This window comes from Crocuta crocuta, unplaced genomic scaffold (genome assembly GCF_008692635.1).
Source record: "Crocuta crocuta isolate KB4526 unplaced genomic scaffold, BGI_CrCroc_1.0 scaffold154, whole genome shotgun sequence".
NCBI classification, from domain to species: domain Eukaryota; kingdom Metazoa; phylum Chordata; class Mammalia; order Carnivora; family Hyaenidae; genus Crocuta; species Crocuta crocuta.
In genome coordinates, this window is record NW_027530545.1 from 14,533,389 (window position 1) to 14,554,974 (window position 21,586).

Sequence of the window (21,586 nt, forward strand, 5' to 3'; positions counted from 1 at the left end):
AGTTTATCATTTACAATATGTAATTAAAATATGTTATAATATGTATTTAAAGGTTATATATATATTAAGTAATATATAATTTGGATAATAAAAATGGATTTATTCCAAATGGCTGATATAAGTCACTATATAAAAAAGATTTATTGATTTTATGGCATTCATGAATATGGTCTGAGATGCTTTTTCAAAATAATTTTTGAAATGATCCATAAATGCGGAATGGAACCACATATTAACTTACATGAAAGTAAGTAGATCAGACCACTGAAGAAAATAATTTCTTGCATAGGTATACTTCGAAACTCAGATAAGTCTATGACTACAAAGTGAAACTTATTGGAAGCTGCAAAGTTTATCTAATTCTATAGAATGTCCCCTTTCAGATAACTTGGCAGGTCACGTCCTTCATTTCACATGGCAGCCTGGAGCGTCTAGTACTTGTTTCTTTGATGTAGCAGCTGAGTGTCTGTTTCAGGCAAGGACCAAACTTCTAAGGGCTCTTTATCTGGGACTTGATGATGTGTATCTTTGCCATCTGATTCTCCTCTTTCATCTATCACCTATTTATAACTGCATTTGGGGTTTTAAAGCTAAAAAAAAAATCAGCAGAATTGCTCTTGTTCTCTGTCTTCTGAAGTGTACTGCTTTCCAATGGTCATTCAATTTATAATTCAACAAATATTAATAGAGCATGTAATATATGCCAGCCACTGAAGCTTAGGATTTAGTCATGAGTAAACTGAAAACTGTGTTCATGGTATACGGTAGCACTTATAAATAATACACAAACATGTTAGATGTCACATGGTAAGAATGAAATGATGAGAGATAAAGCATGGCAAATTAAGAACCTAACTAGTTTCTGAATGGAGAGGAGAGTCAGGGGGTTACAGAAAAAAACACATTTGTCTCTGTATCACAAGTGTCTTGCTACAGTACCTTTTACTACACTGTGTGCATAAAAGAGTAATGATTTTATCTCATCTTTATCTTAAGGATGTTTTGAATGAACAATACTCTTTCTAAATAAAAAGGATTTGGATTAAATTATTTTACTGAGTAACTACAGCAATTCAATGCATACTTCTAATCATGTTAAAGGTTAAATGCTACTAATAATAAAAATTAAAGTGATATTCTATAACCTTGGAATTATTGTAAGTCTTAGTAAAGTGGAGAGCTGTTTATTTTATATCAATAATAGGAAACTTGAACATTTGACCAGCAAAAATCTTTTACAGTATGCTACATGCTACATATTACTCCCCCAAGTGACATTTTCAAGGTGACTTTCTCAGTGTTTTAGTGAATTCTGATTAATTAGTAATCACTTCTATGCAATCCATTATTTTTCTTCTTGCTATCACGCTAGTGTAGAAACCTCTCTCTATATATCTATATTAATATCAATATATTGATAGAAACATATATATTAATGTATTTTGCAAAGTGGCCAGAAAAACTAGAAAGGAGGTCACATTTAAGTATATCAGAAATCCTTACTTTGACATTTACATGTGAAGTGAGTAGTTTGGAAGAAGAAAGAAAATAAGTATGGAAGAATGGAAGGGAGAAAAGGAAGAGAGGGAGGGAGAAGTATGCACAAAGGAATTACCTAAGTTTTTCTAGGATGACCTCATGTTACCCCAGGATAGTGATGTGGGACATTCCCTGACCTCTAGTTAGGCTACAGCATGAGGAGGATAATTTTATTCATGGTTCTCCCATCTGAGAGGATTTTTCCATGATTACCTCCTGTCCGGCATTCTTCACCTCCGTGAGATCCTTCCCAGTTTTCTAAAAATGAGTTATTACTTCGTGCTCTGAATTTTCCTTAAAAAAACTATTTCCGTGTGCTAATTAGCTAAATCTTTTATTGTTCTTGATTTTTTTTCTCAAGCATGTTAGCCTTGAGGGTTCTTTCAAAGTATGAACATTCTGAGGACATAAGCAATATTAACCCAGCAGATAGTATTGACACAGTAGATGGTGATAAATTTTAATAGGTTGAAATTAATTGAACCTTAATACATACTCCATGCTTTGATGAAGAAATCAGGGACTGAATATGGTAAATGGCTTGTTTATGGTCAAAGAGGTCCCACCTTGTATGAGCATTTTTTATTCTCATTGTTTTTTAAGCCATCTTCTGCTTATTCACGTATTTGGTTTCAGTTAGCCTCATCTTATAAAATAACATGTAGCTGTCATCTGCAAGTCAGCTTGCTTTCAAGTCTCAAATGACACCCTACCACTTTATAAATAGTTACTTGCTAAAATGTTTTATAGCTGGATTCCTTTAAAAATAGAAGAACATTCAACCCAGAAATAATTACTTGCTAAAACTTTTTATGGCTAGATTGCTTTAAAATGAGAGGAACACTCAACCCAGAGCATGGTTTATAAACAGAGGTTATGTAGCTTTCTTTGATATTTAAAAAAATATATTGCCATGATAATTTTAGGACTTAATTTTTGACAATTACTAAAAATGATTGATGGTATCATTGTTAATACACATTTTGAAACAGCAATCTGTAGATTTATTGGTGGTCCTTTGAAAGTCTCACCCCACATGTTTCACTCAAATCAATGGTTTAATTAACTGGCTTTCTGAATTTTACATTTTCCTTTTACTTGGACACTCAGAGATGGCACTGTTTGCCCAGAATGGATTTTATTCTTTTAAATTTTTCAGTGTTCTCTATAGAAATATTTGGGCTATATTTCTATTTTTAGTAATAAATTAGAAAATGCTAATTTTCTTAGACACGCTTTCCTGATGAAAATTTATCAGCTCTAATCAGAGTTTTGCACACATTTTTTCCCTAGTGAATATTTAATTGGCATACCTGCATTCAATGTTTGCCTACTTTATTAAACTCAGCTCTGAAATTGGAAGATATATTTAGTACCATGCAATAAGTTTAATTATTAAAATATCTTAGGCTGTGTAAAACATTTGAAGACTGTAAAAAAGGATAATTTTAATATTTCTTAAATCTGTTTTTTTGTTTCATTATATAAGTCTTCGAAGATAACAATAATAAATTCTAAGCAAATTTATACAAGTTACTTTATCTCTTCTGCCTCCTAAACCATTCTAGATGAAAAACTGACTCCTTAGAAGGAAGGGCCACAATCATTTCTTATTAATATATTTAAGAATCTTAGAGCTTTTCCAGAATCCTTCTCAATGTTTCCATCTTAAATTAAATGTCGGTAAATGCTAGGACTTCAGACATGCCTTACTTTGTGATTTCTTGACTGTCATTTTGGCTTCTTATTTGCGTGGAGGGACCCAGAGTTGATCCTTCTTGATGATGAAGAGATCACATGGAGTTTCCTTCAAATAAGAGAATCTAGGGCTATAAACCAATTATCAGTGGCCGGAAAGGCAAAAATCTAACTGAGGGTGGGTGAGAGCCTGAGAATGACGCGTGAAATTTGGACATGTGGATGAAGCGTGGGAGTCCGGCTTGCGTTCCTGAGCTCTGGCATTGCAGCTTGTGGTGGTTCCAAGCAAGCTTTCCTGGGCCTGCCGCTCTTGATGCTACAGGGTCCTTTAACATTCTGCCTGATGGTGAGACCCCCAGATACCTATGTAGATGGGGGCTCTTTTAATTTTAGATACATATAAGGGAACGAGAACACCAAAGATATTTAAAATTACTCTCTAGAGGGGTGTGTGTTTGTGTGTGTGTGTGTGTGTGTGTGTTTTCTGAGCAAATGTGTGAATTATTAAATAAGAAAAAAAACAAGAGTTTATTCTGTAGAATTAGGCTTATTTGGGTTTGAATTTCTGTTCTCCCACTAGTATGATCTTTGGCAAGGTGCTTAACCTCCTTGTGCCTCAATTTACTTACCTATAAAATGAAAATAATACCATATAATGCATGACACTATAAAAAAGAGATGAGCTGACCTGTAGAAGACAGCTAAAATCAAGTATTTATCATTATCATGATCATCATTCCCATCATTTCATATAAAACAGGCCCTAGTTGGCCTTGATGCTGTAAAGGGCATTGTTGAGGACAGGTGGGGGAGGAGGGAATCGTGATATAATCTTAGACATGTTTAGTAATACTGCCTCTGTTCAGAGATGATCGATGGGTGTGTTGGATAAATTAGTCAAGTTACTCAGATGAGGTCACATTGTTAGCCAGATTAAAGACTGAATTTAACCTCCAAATTCTTCATGTTCTAGCCACTGATTTTGTTTCTTTCTCTTTCTTACTGTGTCATCCTAGGATAATTATTCATCAGAAGTTTATAAAATACCACTGTTGGCTGTCTTTCGCATTTTAAACATACATAGAAACTGCTGTAAACTTCCTTGTAGGGAAGATATTAGCAAAATTCATAGAGCCTACTGCTCCTGGGATGCAATTAAATATCAGTGAAGGTGGAGTGTGAACTGCACTGAAACTGGAGCTCAGTTGTAAAGTGCCTGGGGATATGCACTTTGGATAATTCTACCTAGTCTTCTTTGTGAAAGTAACACAATCCTACTTCTGGTTTATTGTTGTTGCTGATGTTGTTGTGTGTGCAGTCCTAAATTACCAAATGCTTACTTAAATTATGAATCTTAAAGCTAATTCACATGATTTTTTTAAAACCAGGTCAAAATTAAGTAAAATAGAGCAACTGATGTATATACATGTAATTGTATAATATAGTCTCTCCTGTATGACCATCTGTATTACCAATTAAAGACCCTCTGATTTCTGCATTATTCTTACTGAGTATCTTTAGCTCCTGTTTAGGTGGTATTATTTTAGGTTGGTTTTATTTCCTTTAAATAAATTTCACACTTCACTAACTATTACGATGTGAATAGCCCAGTTGCAAATATGAGTAAATAGCAAAATAGTCTTGGCAATTACTTTTCAATAGAAAGAAATATTTGGGAAAGAAGTTAAATGCAGCTAGAGATTTTATAGACATCTGGCTCACCATGAATATTCATAAACCTGTATATATAACCATACAACTCCTATGTTTATGCAGCCTATTAAGATTCTCTAAAAAAGATTAAAGGAAGAAGTATTTCCTTATATTTCTGGTTGCTTGAAAAGGAAAGAGAAAGAGCACAATAATGGCATCCCTTGAAAATTATTTTATATCTGTTGCAGAAAATAGCCATTCACTTATTCTCCAGTTACTATTCACCTAATTACCATATGAATACTCTGTAATTATATATCCATCCTTGTCCTTTAGATTACATGATTGTGTTTAGTGCTACTGTGCAGTTCTTAGTGTAATTACCCTACAGAGGTTATAACAATTTTTATATTGCGAATATAAAAGTGTTATATAATTTCATGGTAATTTCTACTTTCTTAGCATGGATTAATTACATTCCATTATTGCTCCTTTTTATGATATGTGGAACATATCAATTGTTATGCCATTCAGGTCAGTAAAATGAGCAAAACTTACGAGATGGAAGTTTTCATAAGAAGGAAGATTTGTTGGCAGTAATATTTATACGCTCTTGCCACAACAGATATTTTTCAGAGCAGTTTTGGTTCCTTATTCGTTCTCGTCTTCACCTTTCAGTTGGGTTGTCAGCTCTCAGACCTGGTGGCCTTTCTCATAGTTGTGTCCCCTTCCTGCAGCTCCCAGTGTACAGTTAGGCAGATGCATGTTCGTCAGCAAATAATCAATTACGGATCCTTCACTTCCATTTTATTGTTGTGGTTAAAGTACTCATGTTGTTTAAAACAGAATCAACAATGTTGTTCTACCAGCTTTCCTGTCCATAAATTCAAACTCTTCTTTCTGAATTCTTATTGGTTGATCTGGCTAGACGTTTTCATCTTCAACATTCAGTCCCTTCCCCATTTCATGCCCTTGAACAAAGTAAGAGTGTTCTCTCACTTACATTTTCTTTTAACTTGTCTTCTTTTAGTCTACCACATTTTTTTACTTTATTTCAAATAAATATTAAGACAAATTTAAATTTTGAAAAAAAAAAGGAGGCAGTGGTGGGGGGAGAAGGGTGTGTGTGTGTGTGTGTGTGTGTGTGTGTGTGTGTGTATCAGTGTTGGAAATTAGAANTTAAGACAAATTTAAATTTTGAAAAAAAAAAGGCGGCAGTGGTGGGGGGAGAAGGGGGTGTGTGTGTGTGTGTGTATCAGTGTTGGAAATTAGAAGACAGTCCCTTTGCTGTATACCTTGGTGTTAACCCATCACCAATATCTCTAACTCTTTTTTTCTCTGAGAGGAATTATTAGGTTTTTTATTTGGGGCACCTGGGTGACTCAGTCGTTTAAGTGTCCGACTTCAGCTCAGGTCATGATCTCACAGTTTGTGGTTTCGAGCCCTGCGTCAGGCTCTGTGCTGACAGCTCAGAGCCCGGATCCTGTTTCGGATTCTGTGTCTCCCTCTCTCTCTGACCCTCCCCTGCTCATGCTGTCTCTCGTCAGAAATAAATAAAACATTTAAAAAATTAGACTTGTCACTGCCTTATGATCAGTAACATGTCACTTAGTCAAAGCTGAAAATGAAAAACAAAAAAGCAGAAGGCTATATAACTTCTGCAAGGGTAAGTTTGTAGGAATAATTAAGAGTCATAGTGACACAGGATCATTAAAAAATATTGAAATATTATGGGGCACCTGGCTAGCTCAGTCAGTAGAACACACAACTCTTGACATTGGGGTTGTAAGTTCGAGCGCCACATTGGGTATAGAGATTACCTAAAAATAGAATTTTTAAAAATATATATTGATAAATTTTAAGAAAATGCATATCTATCTTACAGAAAGATTACTTTTAAAATGGTTTTAAAGCATTTTTGTACTTAAAGTGGTAAGCCCTATGAGGTACCTATTTTGTAATGCTCTGAGAAAAGAAAAGTGTTCTTTCAGTGAGTGCTAAATTTTTCTGTTCATTTCAGAGTTATTAGGTCAGGGCGGGACCCTTAGAATCAAAGTGAGCCATTGCATACCAAGGGAGCCTTCTCAGGAGCCTTCTCATATACCAAACTCCTTCATACTTTGCTAAATTTCTGCTGGGTTGGGAAGTGCTAATGAAGTATTATTTTTATTAGGTAAATACCTGAAGAGAGGCTTAGAATTTAAATATGAGCATGTTGTAATTATTTGGAAGTGTATGGAGAGGTGACACTGGTGAAAATACTGTACATTTATATTCGGGTTTTGCATAGATGCTTATAATTCAGTGGGTTGGAGCTGAGAAGAGAATGAGAGTGAAATTAGGTGGTTTTCCTATGACTTATTATACACTGTTGTCTATACTGAGACAATTGCAAAGAATGTGAACTTTGGTTGAATCATCCAAATTAGAAATAGACAGTACCGTCAGATGTACCAATTTGTTTTCCTGGACTTATACATAATATGTGTCATGATTAAAATACAAGTAACAGAGAACACTTAAAGAAATTATTTTGCTTTCCAGTTTACAAGTACCCAATTCTTATGTGATAATTTAAATATCAGATGACAGAGTTTCCTATTAAATAAGGTTACATTCTCCTTTGTTCAGGAATCCTGGAGATAGAACTGAGTGAATAGGGAAGTCTTTAAGACAGAGAGGAGAGATAGAGAGAGTGACAGAGACAAGAGAGAGGGAGAGAGAAGAGAGGAGAGGAGAAGTGAGGAGAGGAGAGGAAACAATATGCATGCAAAGAGAGAGAATATGTTGGGCCCTAGAATCCTAATAGTGGTATAGAAAATAATCCAGCTGAACATACAACTCCAGCAACTTCTCCATTCTCCACATCTGAAGCCTAAGAGTGAGAGACAGAACATTTTCATAGAAAGCCATTGGGAAGCAACTCTGGCAGGGTCCGAGTACAGTGAGCAACTCTCTGTGCCTGGATTTCAACGTAGCATCAAGTATGAAGCATGTGAAGTGAGGAAAATGAAATGTCTTCCATTTGAATATCTGTAGAGAAAGGTTTCTGAGTCTAAAATGATTTCTGCCTTTTTTAGAAGGAAAAAGTGGCATAGCTTCACAGCATGCAATTTAGAATTATTTATTAAAGTGCAAATTCTAATATCTGCTTATTTCACAATTTTATCTTAAGCAAACATTTCTTTTACATTCTTTGGATTCCACTTTTATGCCATGAGGGCAATCAACTGCATTGAATAATGTGCATCTGACATGCTAGGGAAAAAGTATTGAAAGCATTAAAGGGTAGAGAATTTTCTTTAAAGCATAAAAAGTAGACCATGAATTTCTTTGAAAAGAAGTATCTATAAAGTGAAAACCTATTTAGCCTTGTTAGCAAATTAACCAGAATTTCAAAAATATTCTAATTGTAGTTTATGTGCCATTAGATTAGAAACATCTTTTTCTTGAAGCATAATATAAATAGAAAAGTTTAAAACCACAAGTTTACATTTCAATAAATTATCACCAAGTGTACACACCAGCATGAACCAACATCCAGGTCAAGAGTAAACATTAGTGGTTCCTCAGATGCAACCTGATGTTCATCATCACTATCCCTTTCTCTCCAAAGACAAGTCCTTTTTGACTTCTAAAACCCTAGATTAGTTTTGCCTTTTTAAATTTTATACAAATAAAAAAAAATAGTGTGTGTATTTTTGTGTCCAGCTTTTTTCTCTCATTATTTTTGTGAGATTCATCTATGTTGTTGCTTATTAGCTGTGCTTTCATTTTTTATTTATCTATTATTGTATGTATATGTATATATACATATATTCACAGGTATATTTCATTGTATGGGTGAACCAGAGCTTACCCTTTTTTCTTGAAATGAACATTTGGATTATTTGTAGTTTGGGGCTATTTCTAAAAAGGTCATTGTGCTTATTATATACATATTTTTGTGCACATGTGCATGCTTTCCTCTTGGGCTTGCTAGGTCACAAGGTGCAGGTATGTTCACATTTAGTAGATACTGTCATTGTTCTCCAAATCAATTGAGCCAATTTATATTTCTACTAGTAGTGTATGAGATGTTCTGTTATTTATTGTCAATTTGTTGGGAGTGCAATGGTATTTCTTTGAGGTATTAATTTGTATTTTCTTGAACACCAATGAGTTGTATATATTCTCACATCTTTTTAATCTTAGTCTAAAATGGATTTAATTTACGTACCAAAATTACTTACAGTTAGTAAGTTGTGGGTAAGTATTTAACTTTGCCCTTTGGCACACGAGGTAAGTGAGAATTGTTCCTTGCTGCGGTGTGTTAAGGGCAATCATCAACCATCCAGAGTGTTAATCCATTTTTCTCTACTTTCTCATATCTTCTTAGTGATATGGTTATAAAAAAAAAAAAATGGTCCAAAAGCTTAGATTAAAAATTACATTCTAACTAGGGCTCACAGAGTTAGTTGGGAAAGAAGCCATTTTAGGTCAATTGAATCCTTTTACAACTATTAAACAGTGCACTTGCTTTGCTAATCAGTAAAATTTGTCTCTGGGCTATCATTTCTTATGTGTTCCCTAGTTCCCAAATTCTAGGTCCTCAACCAGTCTCATGGGAATCACCTGGGCCCCATTTCAGATTCATGAATTAGAATCCAGGCACGGGTGGGCAGTGGTGACAGGGATGAGCATCAGAATTTATATTTGCAAACAAGTCACCTTCCTGATTTTGATGAGTTATCCACTATGGATAAGTACATAACATGATGATCTTGGAAAGATCCATCAGCTAACTTCTATGTCCCTTCAGACAACTGAACCAGGATTAAAGGATGGCCTGTAAAGCAACTGGGGAAAGATATGAAAGGAGTGATGAGTAAGAGGTGCTGAATAGCTTGAACTAATTGTCTTTTAGTCTTTTAGAGAGTTGTCTTTTAGAGATTTCTGCATTGAATAGGAGAGATGATCGTATAGACTGCTGAGCATACATTCTTCACAAATAAAAACAGAATGTGTGTTGTGTACACTGTAACTGCCAAGCCAACAACAACTGCAAACAGACACCGTAATGGACAGATACTCCTAACGGTGACTTAGTTCTTAGTTCTTCAAGTCTCTCACCTTTTGAAAGTAGTACTTTTCTTAAATGTAGCCAAAACTATGTGAATAGACTTAAGCATTGAATCTCAATGAGGGTACTTGGCATAATGCAATAGCAAGCAGAAGAATGCTTGAAATAAATTTCCATAAATATGAAGCATGCCTGTCAATAAATTTAATTTCTGTCTGATTTAATAAAGGGCTAGATAAATATACAAACATGAGAATTATAAATTATGTTTTAATTTTCTTCACCCACTATAACTGTCTTACAGCAGGTTAAAGTTTATAAATTGAGATTTTATCTCAGCTAATCTCATTTAATGTTGCTTCACAATTAGATAGCTAAAAGGAAATTGCAGCTTCTAAACACAAAGTGTGAGATTGATCTAATCAGTTCTTTTGCTTAAGATTATTGTATTATGAATTTCAATATTTTGAATGTTATAAATTATAATCATATATAAACACACATATATACTTGCTTCCTTTTCAAAAGACTGAGACACAGTGTCTGATTACAAAGATAGATTGGTTATTGTATTATTAAATTGTTTTTGTTTTATTACATTCAAGAGGTATAGAAATATTTGAGGAAGTCTTCTTTTGTAGTTGAGAAAATTATCTATAATGTTCATTAAGGAACATCTTTCAAAACAAAAGCCTCACACTTCACTGAGGTTTTTCTCTCTAAGAAGTTAAGCTCTAACCTAGGAAGGAAACAGTAGCCTAGACTTCTGTTCACCTCTTACCCATGATGGATCAGTTTCCCAGTTCACTTTTCTCTTGATGTTCCATGAGAGGCACATCTCCTTGTTTGCTCACCTGCCCAGGCATTCGAAAATACTGGACTTGTTCTGTTGTTTGCAGAGGGTGGCTTCTTCACACCACGCTGAGGGCTGATGCAGAGGTAGGGTCCCCCACCCACCAGACTACCCTATTCTCAAGATGAAAAGAAGTGCAACGAAATGAAACAATAAATGACGCTTAAAGATATCTTGAGTATTTCTGCTCATTTCAGAATAATAGTAATATTGCCCATTAGAAGGAGACAAAGGACCTTGTTAACTTAAGCTTTAAAATTCAGAGCGGGGGTGCCTGGGTGACTCAGTCGGTTAATAATCCGACTTCAGCTCAGGTTGTTATCTCACAGTTCGTGAGTTCGAGCCCCGTGTCAGGCTCTGTGCTGGCAGCTCAGAGACTGGAGCCTGTTTCAGATTCTGTGTCTGCCTCTCTCTCTGCCCCTCTGAACACTGAATTTTTTTTTAAATAAAAAAAATCTAAAAAAAAAAAAAGAAAAAGAAAATTCAAAGCGAAAAGACTTTCTGTAGCATGGTATCAATATAACTCATCTTTTTTATTTTATTTTTTATCCAGATGAAATGATGCCTGACTGGCAAAAAAAGAAATCAATAGCATTATTAAAGATTTCTAGTTACATGTAATTACAAAGTGATTTTTAAACTTATCTACTTTATTGACATTTTTTATATTTAGATGTTTTAATTAATTTACTTATTTCTCATTTGTCTAAGGATTAGCCATTTTTAAATATTAAATGAAATGGTGACATTTATTGTGACTGAAAAAAACATCTTACAGTATAATTTCTTCTCTGTTGTGCGTTCTTCCTAGATGTTTGTCACCACTACTGTGTGAATTCTGAATCCTGTACCATTGGTGATGATGGCAGTGTTGAATGCGTCTGCCCAACACGCTATGAAGGTCCAAAATGTGAGGTTGACAAATGCATAAGGTGCCATGGAGGGCACTGCATTATAAATAAAGACAGTGAAGATATATTTTGCAAGTAAGTGAACATCCATCTTACTTTATAAAAGCATTTGAACTCAAAAGGATGTAGCAGTTCAGCAATAAACATGAAAATAATGTCAATTACTTTTATCCTAGAATTCTGTTAGCAACCATTACATCCTTCTTTTTTCTTTTCTTCTTTTCTTCTTTTCTTTCTTTCCTCTCTTTCCTTCCTTCCTTCCTTATTTCTTTCTTTCTTGTGGATAAAATTCATTTCTTCCCAAGTAAATGAAATTATTCAACACCTATTATGTTCACCTGGAAACATGAAAGTTCATCATGTAATCATGTAATGATGTGGTCAGATTATTCTCTATATAGAATATTCCTAATAGTAAGCAAGAAATAGTAAAATGCAACATACTTTTAAAAATCTATATGCAATATCCCCAAATTAGAGGACCTGAAGCTTTTGTTTCATTATTATCATTGATAGTAAGTTTTTACATTTCTGTTGTTAAAATGAGCCTCGGGGTGGGGGTGGAAGCAAAAGACTTGTCTAATGAAAATGGATTTTCATCTTTGGGTTTTTAATCTGACTTTAAACATAATGCTCCAAAATAAGTAGAAGTAATAATGTTTCCTAGGAGGCCACCATAATAAAAATGTCCAAGTTAGACTTTGGTTACGTTGCCTTTTGCCCCTTGGCTTTAAGATCAAGTTAATGGAAAACAGAAAAGAAAGGGAAAGAGGGAAGGAGGAGGGTGGGAGGGAGGAAGGCAGGCAAGCAGGCAGGAAGGAGAATATGGAAGCTAAAGGGTAATGCCATTCACTTTCTATTGTGAAACAAGTTCATGCCACTGAGGTTAGAGATCAGTCCTAACTCTCAACTTCTTTTAACAACCTTTTAAAAGAAGGGCTTGTAAAGCACTCGACTCTATCAGTTGCCTTGCTTAGAAGTATAATAAATGAGAAGATGAGATGGAAAAGCGTGCTGTAAAGTGCTCATGCCATGGCTTCCACTGAGACAGCTCTGCACGGGTGCCAGTCCTGAGTTATGTCGCTCTGCCAAACAGGGCCCAATAAAATTTTATTACAGACGGCATCGACAGTTTTTCTTGTTTATTTACTCTCAGTTTAGAATTTACTCTAAATATGATTTATGTTCTCATTATGAATGACATTTACTCAAACCCTCAAATTGGGCCGTTTGAAAGTACATTATTTTTTTAAGTAAAGTAATTGAAAATATGACTAATTATAAATATGTGCCTTGGATAAGTATATAAAGGCATTTTCATATAAACTGCCAAAATCATGTTTGTCCATTAAGCTCATGAGGTCTTTGTGATGAATCTTTAGCATGACAGAACTTTGTTTCCGTTGGTGGGTGTACATTTTTCTTTATGTCCTGCGCACCACATCGGAAGTGCTCTCTAGTCTCTTGCTTACAACCCCATTCCATTCACATAGGAAATAATAGACTGTTATCTAAGACAGGCTGTAAGTAGCAATTCCTTCCCACTATATCTTGGAAAAGCTCATGCAGAGATACACAAACTTTTTCCATTACAAGGAGAGGTTCCATATGAAGAAAGAAAGGCAGACTCTTTGTGCTCTCAGTACTGCCTACTACACAGAGGAAATTGGCTTCACCAACCTAGAAACACCAGAGCCTCATAACCTGAGTAGGCATGGAGATCCAAGATTGTAGTTCTTAACTCATGAAAGAACCTTCTGGAAAAGCATATGTCAGATGGATAAATAACAGTTGCTGACAACGAGCAGGCAGTGGAAGTTTAAAATCAGGAGTATAATATTTGATCAAATAGGCTGCATTAACATATAAGCATGATACAAACAAGGCTCTGGGTAGTCTGAAACTTCTTAGACAATTTTGTTTTCACTTCTATGACACTTTTCATCTTGGCATTAAGTGAAGTTTACAGTGATGCTAGAATTTCTGTCTCATAGGTAAATAACTGATACAAAAACAAGACCACAAGTGAGTTAAAGTAAATCTTTTACATAAATAGGAAAATTGAAGCCTCCATGTATACTTGTGATTCCAAATAGTCAGGTGTCTTACTAATGCACAGTCTATAAGCTGTCAACCAGAATAGATACTCTGTCAAGGATAATAAGCATATTCTTTAAAAATGGAACTAATTGTATATTTTTCTCTTTTGTGGAAATGGAAGTAAATGTTGATGAAGAAAGACTCGATCATAATTTTGAATAGCCTAAATAATACCTTTTCAGTGTCAATTGTTATGGGGATTTTTTCTGTGTACTGAACAACTGGTAATTAACCTTTGGAAAGTGATATATCACAAACTGTGTGTGTGTGTTCATGTGTGTGTGTGTCACACTTGCCTCTAAGAAATAAAATTACGATGAAAATCTATGCTAAAATATGAGCTAAACTCTTTGATGTATTATAATGAATTGAGTAATTTGTACTTTACATTTGAAATATATACAAATTTCTGTCTTCAATTTAGGATTCAAACAAAACTTTTAGAAAGAGAAAGAGGCAACATCTTTAATAACTCTTGAAAGAAGGAGTTTAAAAGCAATCAATAGTTAGAACTTTTTTATCTTTAAAAGCTGATATTTGGTGTATACTTATCTTTTTTGTCAGAAATCTTTTAATGTTTAATAAGCTATTTTTTCTCTTTGACGTTATCCTTTAGATATAGAACAGAAACTATAACTCTGCTCTTTGATTTTCAAGGAGGCTGGGATGGAGGGCAAGAAAATTCTCCCAGATCCGTTTAACATACCAGATACCAATACCACTAAATGTGTACTTGACTTACTTTGCGTCCATATTCAGATGCTTATAGATTATAAAGTCATTCTCTGTTAAACCTTGGAAACTTTAAACTGCTTCCTCTCCATGTTTGGTTCTACATGCACACATCTCCTATCCAGTACATAGTTGACTCATTGCTTCTGTTAACCTTGAAATGAAATGTGATTTTAAAATCCAGGCTCTTAAAAAATATCTTTAAATTAAACACCTGAGAAAGTTATAAGCTGTTTGGTGCATTTCCTGCACCCCTGCCACCTACATGCCATGAAATAAATATTCACAGAATAAATTAATCAGGACCACCAACTGATCATTCCAGGCATCCAACCAGTCATTGGGAATTACCCTTTGATAGAAGTAACACAATAGAAATCCATCATGGAGACCGTCAAAGTGATCAGTGATATTGCAACCTGATTTATGTGTCATGCTTATGTCCAGATTTATTGTGACACCACTGATTGCTTCATAGCACTAGTGCCAACATGATCTTATAATCAGAGTAGAGGAATGATCTGTTGTAATTCTGATTTGGGCCAAAGCTTGTATGAATCTATTACCCTACTTCTCATTCAAGAGATCTCATGATAATTCAAATAACAAGTTTCTGTATTTTTCCTATTTTAGCTGTGCTTGGTTTTGTTTTTGTTTTTGGGTTCTTTTTTTCTTTTTATTTTCATGTAGCAATAGCCATGGTGTTTATTCTTAGACAGATAATATGCTATAAATTAGAATCACTTCCATAAGAAAACCTACCTTGTTACCTTGTTGCCATATTACATATTGTTCCTATAGCGTTTGTTTACTTTTACACTGAACTGCCCATGACTTTTTTTTGTGTTAGAATAAAAGCATCAACTTTAATTACAGTATATAGTCAAAGAAAAAAAGTGGAATAAAATGACTGCCAGATAATCTTATACTTTCTTACAAAATCTGGAATCTAAAACTCATAACAGTGTTTTGGGGCCAGATTTTCCAGTTTACAACAGATAGCAAAAGCATTTGCTTCCAGAATATTTGATCATGTGGTTTATAATTCACACTGATGTCACCAAACCCTAGTTAAATGAAAAGGAAATAAGATACGGATGCTAATGTCTCCCTGCAGTGTAAGTGATAGACATTACATATATATTTTTTCACACATATATCTAACTACATTAAAATTTTATATTAAGCAAGTGGGTTGAAAATTTGAAAATTACCAAAAGACAAAAAAATTGTCTGCCATCATTTTGTTAAAAAAAAAAAATCTTTGCCTCCAAGAAGTCTGTCTTTCTGAAAACTTATTTTTAGCCAGGTGCACTCCATTACTCCTCTATGATGAATATTCTCATCTGCAGAGAGTTTATGTCAGCTTTTGACAATAACGATGGCAGTAACAATGAGATTTCTTTTTTCTTTGTTGCTGCAGCTGCACTAATGGAAAGATCTCCTCTAGCTGTCAGTTATGCGATGGCTACTGTTACAACGGTGGCACATGCCAGCTGGACCCTGAGACAAATGTACCCGTGTGTCTGTGAGTATTACGTAATGTTGTGGGCTTGTTATGGTATGACTTTGTATGTATATGGAATCCCTCCTCTATTCTCCTTTCTTGGGGTAATGCATTTTAAATGAATGTTTCATGGACATCTCTGATCAAGTATTGTCCTTCATTGGCTCATGTGCTGCAGAATCTCCTCCTTCATCAATTTGCTAGTGATTTCATAAAGAAGAGCTCATTCAGTTCTTAGCATCATACCCATTGAAGATATTCATAGATCTTTGAACTTGGAAATGCCAGGGAAAACTATTTTAATATCATTGACCTTATTTAGATATGTGAAACCCAGACATAATTGTATTTACGTATACTTGGTACTTACAGCTATCCTTTGAAAAAGAACCTGTGGTATCTTTTCAAATGTATAATGATGTCATTTGATGTTTCTGTCAGGTTTAGAGTGTTGTATCATGTAAACCTATTAAGCCTCTGTCTCCTTTGGGAGACATTAACTTGAATCTGGGTTTCTAAACATTTGGAAAGTATTGGAGATTCTCTGCTCACGAGAAAAATCTAGAATTTATTTTTCTCCCTTAAATACCTGACAGTCCAGAATGGACAACTTGAAATAGAACCATTCCACTTATGTGGTTTCTATTTTGAGTTTCCTTTGATCACTGCTTGACTAGAGGGATGATACTTACATAGGATCCACATCTGCAATCTGTCCCCACCTTGTCAGAGTAGCATGTGATGAGTGTGAATGAGAGAGAAATGGGCTTACCTGACAAAGTTTGATTCATATGTTACTATCTCTGTATGAAATAAACTTGAAACATATTTAGAAAAAAAATCAGACGCTTTATTTAGCTGTATTTTACTGAAATTCTGCAGATGCTCTGTGGGGTTTAAAAGTCAGCGCTGTGACCAGAAAGAGAACCCTTGTGATCACTACTGTCAGAATGAGGGGATTTGCACTTTAACTGCGTTTAATGAGCCAAGATGCAAGTAGGTTTAACCTTCCACTTACCACTGCGCTTCGTGTGACATCATTTCAGGCCACAGTTCATTGGTTTAAATCATGAACATCCACATGCATTTCACAGTGTATACTTAATCTCGGGGCTCATCTGTGTCACACACACTTAACCTTTGCTTCGCTCACCAACAAGTGTATGCACTATAGTCAACTACAGTGTCTAGAAATATAATGGAGGGAATGAGAAAGCTCATGGAACTGTCTAATGAAAACACGTTTGCTAGAATAGCAGCTCTTAATTAGAGAAGTACAGAACCAGGTGTTCTTAGACTCTATTGCTATAGTCTGTACTATATTTGGAATAGTGGCTTTTGTTGGTGACTTTTCAAGTACTGATGAAATAATACATTATTTTGTTTCCCAAAATTCTACTGAGAACATTTACATTTACAGAAGAAATAGGTACATGGTAAAAACTTTGTTTTCTCATAGTTTAAATCTATTTTTCCTGATTCAATTTGTCCATAACAAATAAACTCATTTCCTCTGAGAAATTTCAGAGACCACCTTTGGGGTAACTATCAATGTTCATCACAATGAAAGTTATTTTTGCATTTTGCATTTGAGCTTTAGAGGTGGATTGTATCTGACATCCCCTTTAATACCCAATGCCATAAACAGAGGCTGTGATTGGCATCTGATAATAGCTCCATGGTGGTGCCAAAGTGCACTTAGAAATGGCCTTTAAGCGCAATTGTAGTGAATTATCAAAACTCTACAGTTTTGTTCACACTGGTCTATTTTGTTATTCAAGAAATGGTATTCTTTAGATTATAGTCAAAATAGATTGGGAATGATTAAAGTAATCATATAGGAAAAATTGGTATTCTTTTTTCTGCAAGATATTTGAATATGTTAAACTAATATCCCTACATAAACTACCTCCAAAAATATCACTTTAAATTATAGTCCACAAAATGTGTATAAACTGATCTGTTAAGGCATTGATTCACTTCACAGTTCATACTCAGGTTTGTACCTTGTCCATGTGAAGACAGAGGAGACTCTTTTTCAGTTCTGCCTCTGCCTGGATGCATCCTAGACAAGTGAAGATGAATGAAATTTAACCCCCAACATCAAGGAGCTCATTAATTATTGGGGTTAAAATATCATAAAACAACTAATTAACCTTTTATAACGTAGCTGTGACCACAGGAAAAAGAGAGGGCAGTGGGCTCTTAACAGGGCAAATGATTTGTTCACAATGGGAAATGGAAGCTTTACAGAAAAGGCAGCCTTCTGTGGTTCATGTAGTTCATGAAGTTCAGTGAGGTTGGGAAGAGCAATCTGGTAAGAAAGAAAAACATAAGCAAAGACATGGTTGTGAGACAATGTTCTATCTGTGGAGCTGTGAAGGGTTGAACATAGCTAGAACAAAGGGTGACTGTAGTTGGGAGGGAGAGGTGTTTGAGGACACAAAACTGGAAAGATGAGTTGGAATCCTATTTATGTCAAAGTTAGGGGATTCCATAGGATCCCAAAAGGAATGAGTGGCCAGAGAGATTTGAGGCAGAAGCTTGAGCTGAAGGAGTTGGCTTTTGAAGGTGATGCTCATTGCCATGTGAGGGAGAGCCCTGGATATCAGCTGCAAAGACCCCCCACAAGGAAGTTTGTCAACTCTTGAGGAGAAAATTGATGAGAGTTTGAACCTGAGCAGTGTAGCTGGAGGGAAGAAGATCAGGGGCAAGAGATTCATGGGTATTTCAGAGTTAATAAGTCCCGAGTAAGCCTTGATGAAGCAATGATCTAGGTACTCATGTTACTTCATCTCTAGGATACCGGTAATGCCGGTTCTGGGGCTGAGTCTTCACTTATCTCTGCATTTGGTTTTATGGAAATTCTGTCTGTGCCTTGTTTTTTTACAATCTAAAATTTATTTTGATGGTAGCAGTAATGCTTACTGAATCGCTCAAATAACTTAAAGTATAAAAGAAGCAAAAAATAGATAATGACTTTATACTATCATTCATTCATTCCTTCACCAAATGTTTATTGATAACCAATGATGAATGAGACCCTGTGTAAATTTGGAAGGATAATTAATAACAGCTAAAACCGACTTAGCAAATACTTTCTGCCAAGCACTGTGTTAAGCACTTTTCATATTTAAAGTTAGAATATTATGCTGTTGTTATTATTGTGTTTATCATCATTATCATCATCCTGTAATTATTATCCCCATTTCACAGATGATAACACTGAGTTAACATACTAGGAAGCAGTGAATACTTGAGACTCAAACCACACTTTGATTCTAAATTTCATGTTCTGGTTATAACTCTTATGCTGTACTGCTTTCTTTATGTCTGAGTGAATCCAACATGGTTTTTATTTTTGAAGAACTTAAAATTTATTTTGGTAGATGAATGGGTTTGCGAAACATGAAATTCCATTTTGGCAATTGTAATAATTAAATAGATGGTAGGGATTAAGGAGAGCACTTGTGATGAACACTGAGTGATGTATGTAAGTGATGAATTACTAAATTCTACTACTGAACGAATATTCTACTACATGTTAACTAATTGGAATGTCAATAAAAATTTGAAACAAAAAAAAATAAATATGACTAAAGTTGTGGGAAAACATTTCAATAGAGATCATTTCATGATTACTTGTAGGAGAGAGAAAAGCTTTATAGATGAAGTGATATTTTCACAGTATTTTGAAAAAAAAATGTAATAGTTTTATAGATGGGAAATGGCTGAAAACCTTCCTTGAAAGAGGAAAAGGTCTGAAGGTAAGGTGATGTTTGTTGAGAACAGAACACAGCATACATGGCAACTTGGGAAGAGAGAAGACTAGAGAGATATGCTGGGGTCACTTGGTGAGGTACATTTTATGCCACGACACAAGAATGGGTTTCCAGAAAGAAGAATAAAGGATTAAGGGTGGATTCTAGGAAATGATACTGTTTGATACCATGTTATAAAGGAATCAACAGAAGTAAATGAGAAAAAATGGAAGTTGGAGGGAACTTGTCAAAGAGAAGAATCCTCCAAGTTAAAGGAGTAGAGAGTGTCAGGGAATATCAACTAAAAAAAAAAGAAGAAAGAAAAGAATAAAAAGAAAGAAAAGAACAGAAAGAAAGAAAGAAGAAGAAGGAAGGAAAGAAGGAAAGAAGAGAAAGAAAAGAGAAGAAAAGAAAGGAAAAGAAAGGAAAAGAAAAGAAAAGAAAAGAAAAGAAAAGAAAAGAATAGAAAAGAAAAGAAAGGAAAACTCCAGACAGTTTAAGGAAGATGAGAATTATAAATGGTTTATTGGATTTTGCCATTGGATGGGCATTAAGGGAGATGTTTTGAAATCTCTATATGATAGAATATTAAGCCCTCTGGATATTTTTCTAGTAGTCAATTCTCCTTATAAGGGGAGCTTTTTGGAAACACAGATTTCAGCCTCAGATTTCAATTGGTAGTGGTCATGTATCTTTAATGAAAAGCTAGTATGTACTATTTCATCTAAAAGCCTTACAGGAAATAAAAATTGCTTTAAGAGATAAGATATAGTGCTTGCTTTAGTTTTGTTGGTAGTACATTTTTCTTTTTTTCATAGAGTAGAAAACTACTTGAATGTGCAGAACTTATACACATTTGGAAAGTCTATAAAGTATTCAGATCTATGAAGGTGACAGTTTTTTTTTTCCACATAGAAATTTTATTACTGTATTCTTCAATTTAAGGAATAGGTTTGTTCTTTGAAAGCCTTCACTTTTGTCTCTTGGTGGCCATTTTCACTTATTACTATGTGTGGAGGAAAAAGAAAACTCCACGGAAAAGCCTACACAAAAATAAAATCTAGGATTTTTTTTATGCTTGCTTGGAGAGAGTTTTGATATTTTTTAAAGTAAGTCTATCATATAATGTTAAAAACCAAATTAAAAAAATCTAATGTGTGTTATTTTGACAATATTATATAATTTTTATTATGAGGATTAGAAATTATTAATACTGCAAAAAAAATCAACTCAGGATCAAGTTAACTGTGTCCTTCTACCTCTAAGATATCTTGCTGGGGTCAGACTTTTATTTATATTGGGTTTAACTTTCTTTAAAACATAGACTTCTTCAGCATTATCTTCCAGCACTATTTACAGTACATTTCATATTCAAATAATAAGATCATGTTTATAGGTACTCTGCTTTTCCTACCACTACTACTTCTACTTAGATAGACACAAGTACATACACAGCCTTGCGCCACAACCACAGGACCATTCCACTCTTAGGTGTCTTTACTCAAATAGCTCATTGAACTGAAATTCTTCTCCTAACTTTTTTTCCACTTACCTCACATTATCCCACTAGTCTCAACGGAGATATCGTCCCTTTGTGCATATGATAAGTGAATAGCAAATCTTAACTGAATGAGCTTAACTGAACTTCTCAAAAGAGAAGAATCAAAATTTAGTGAGGAATAAAGTCTTTTTAACACGTATATATTTATATGTTAAGTATTGTATATAACATATATATAATAACTATACATATCATTAGTTGGAAGCGGA

The 21,586-nt window shown here is 34.5% G+C and overlaps 1 protein-coding gene across 1 annotated transcript in view; it reads left to right on the forward strand.

The window, feature by feature from the left end:
* LRP1B (LDL receptor related protein 1B) overlaps positions 1-21,586 on the forward strand; it is a 1,854,983-nt gene that overhangs the window by 1,797,248 nt on the left and 36,149 nt on the right. Inside the window, exons 85-87 of the mRNA XM_077767810.1 lie at positions 11,617-11,791; positions 15,972-16,076; positions 16,938-17,051. Of these exons, the coding sequence (XP_077623936.1) occupies positions 11,617-11,791; positions 15,972-16,076; positions 16,938-17,051 (394 nt within the window). The remainder of the gene's footprint in view (positions 1-11,616; positions 11,792-15,971; positions 16,077-16,937; positions 17,052-21,586) is intronic.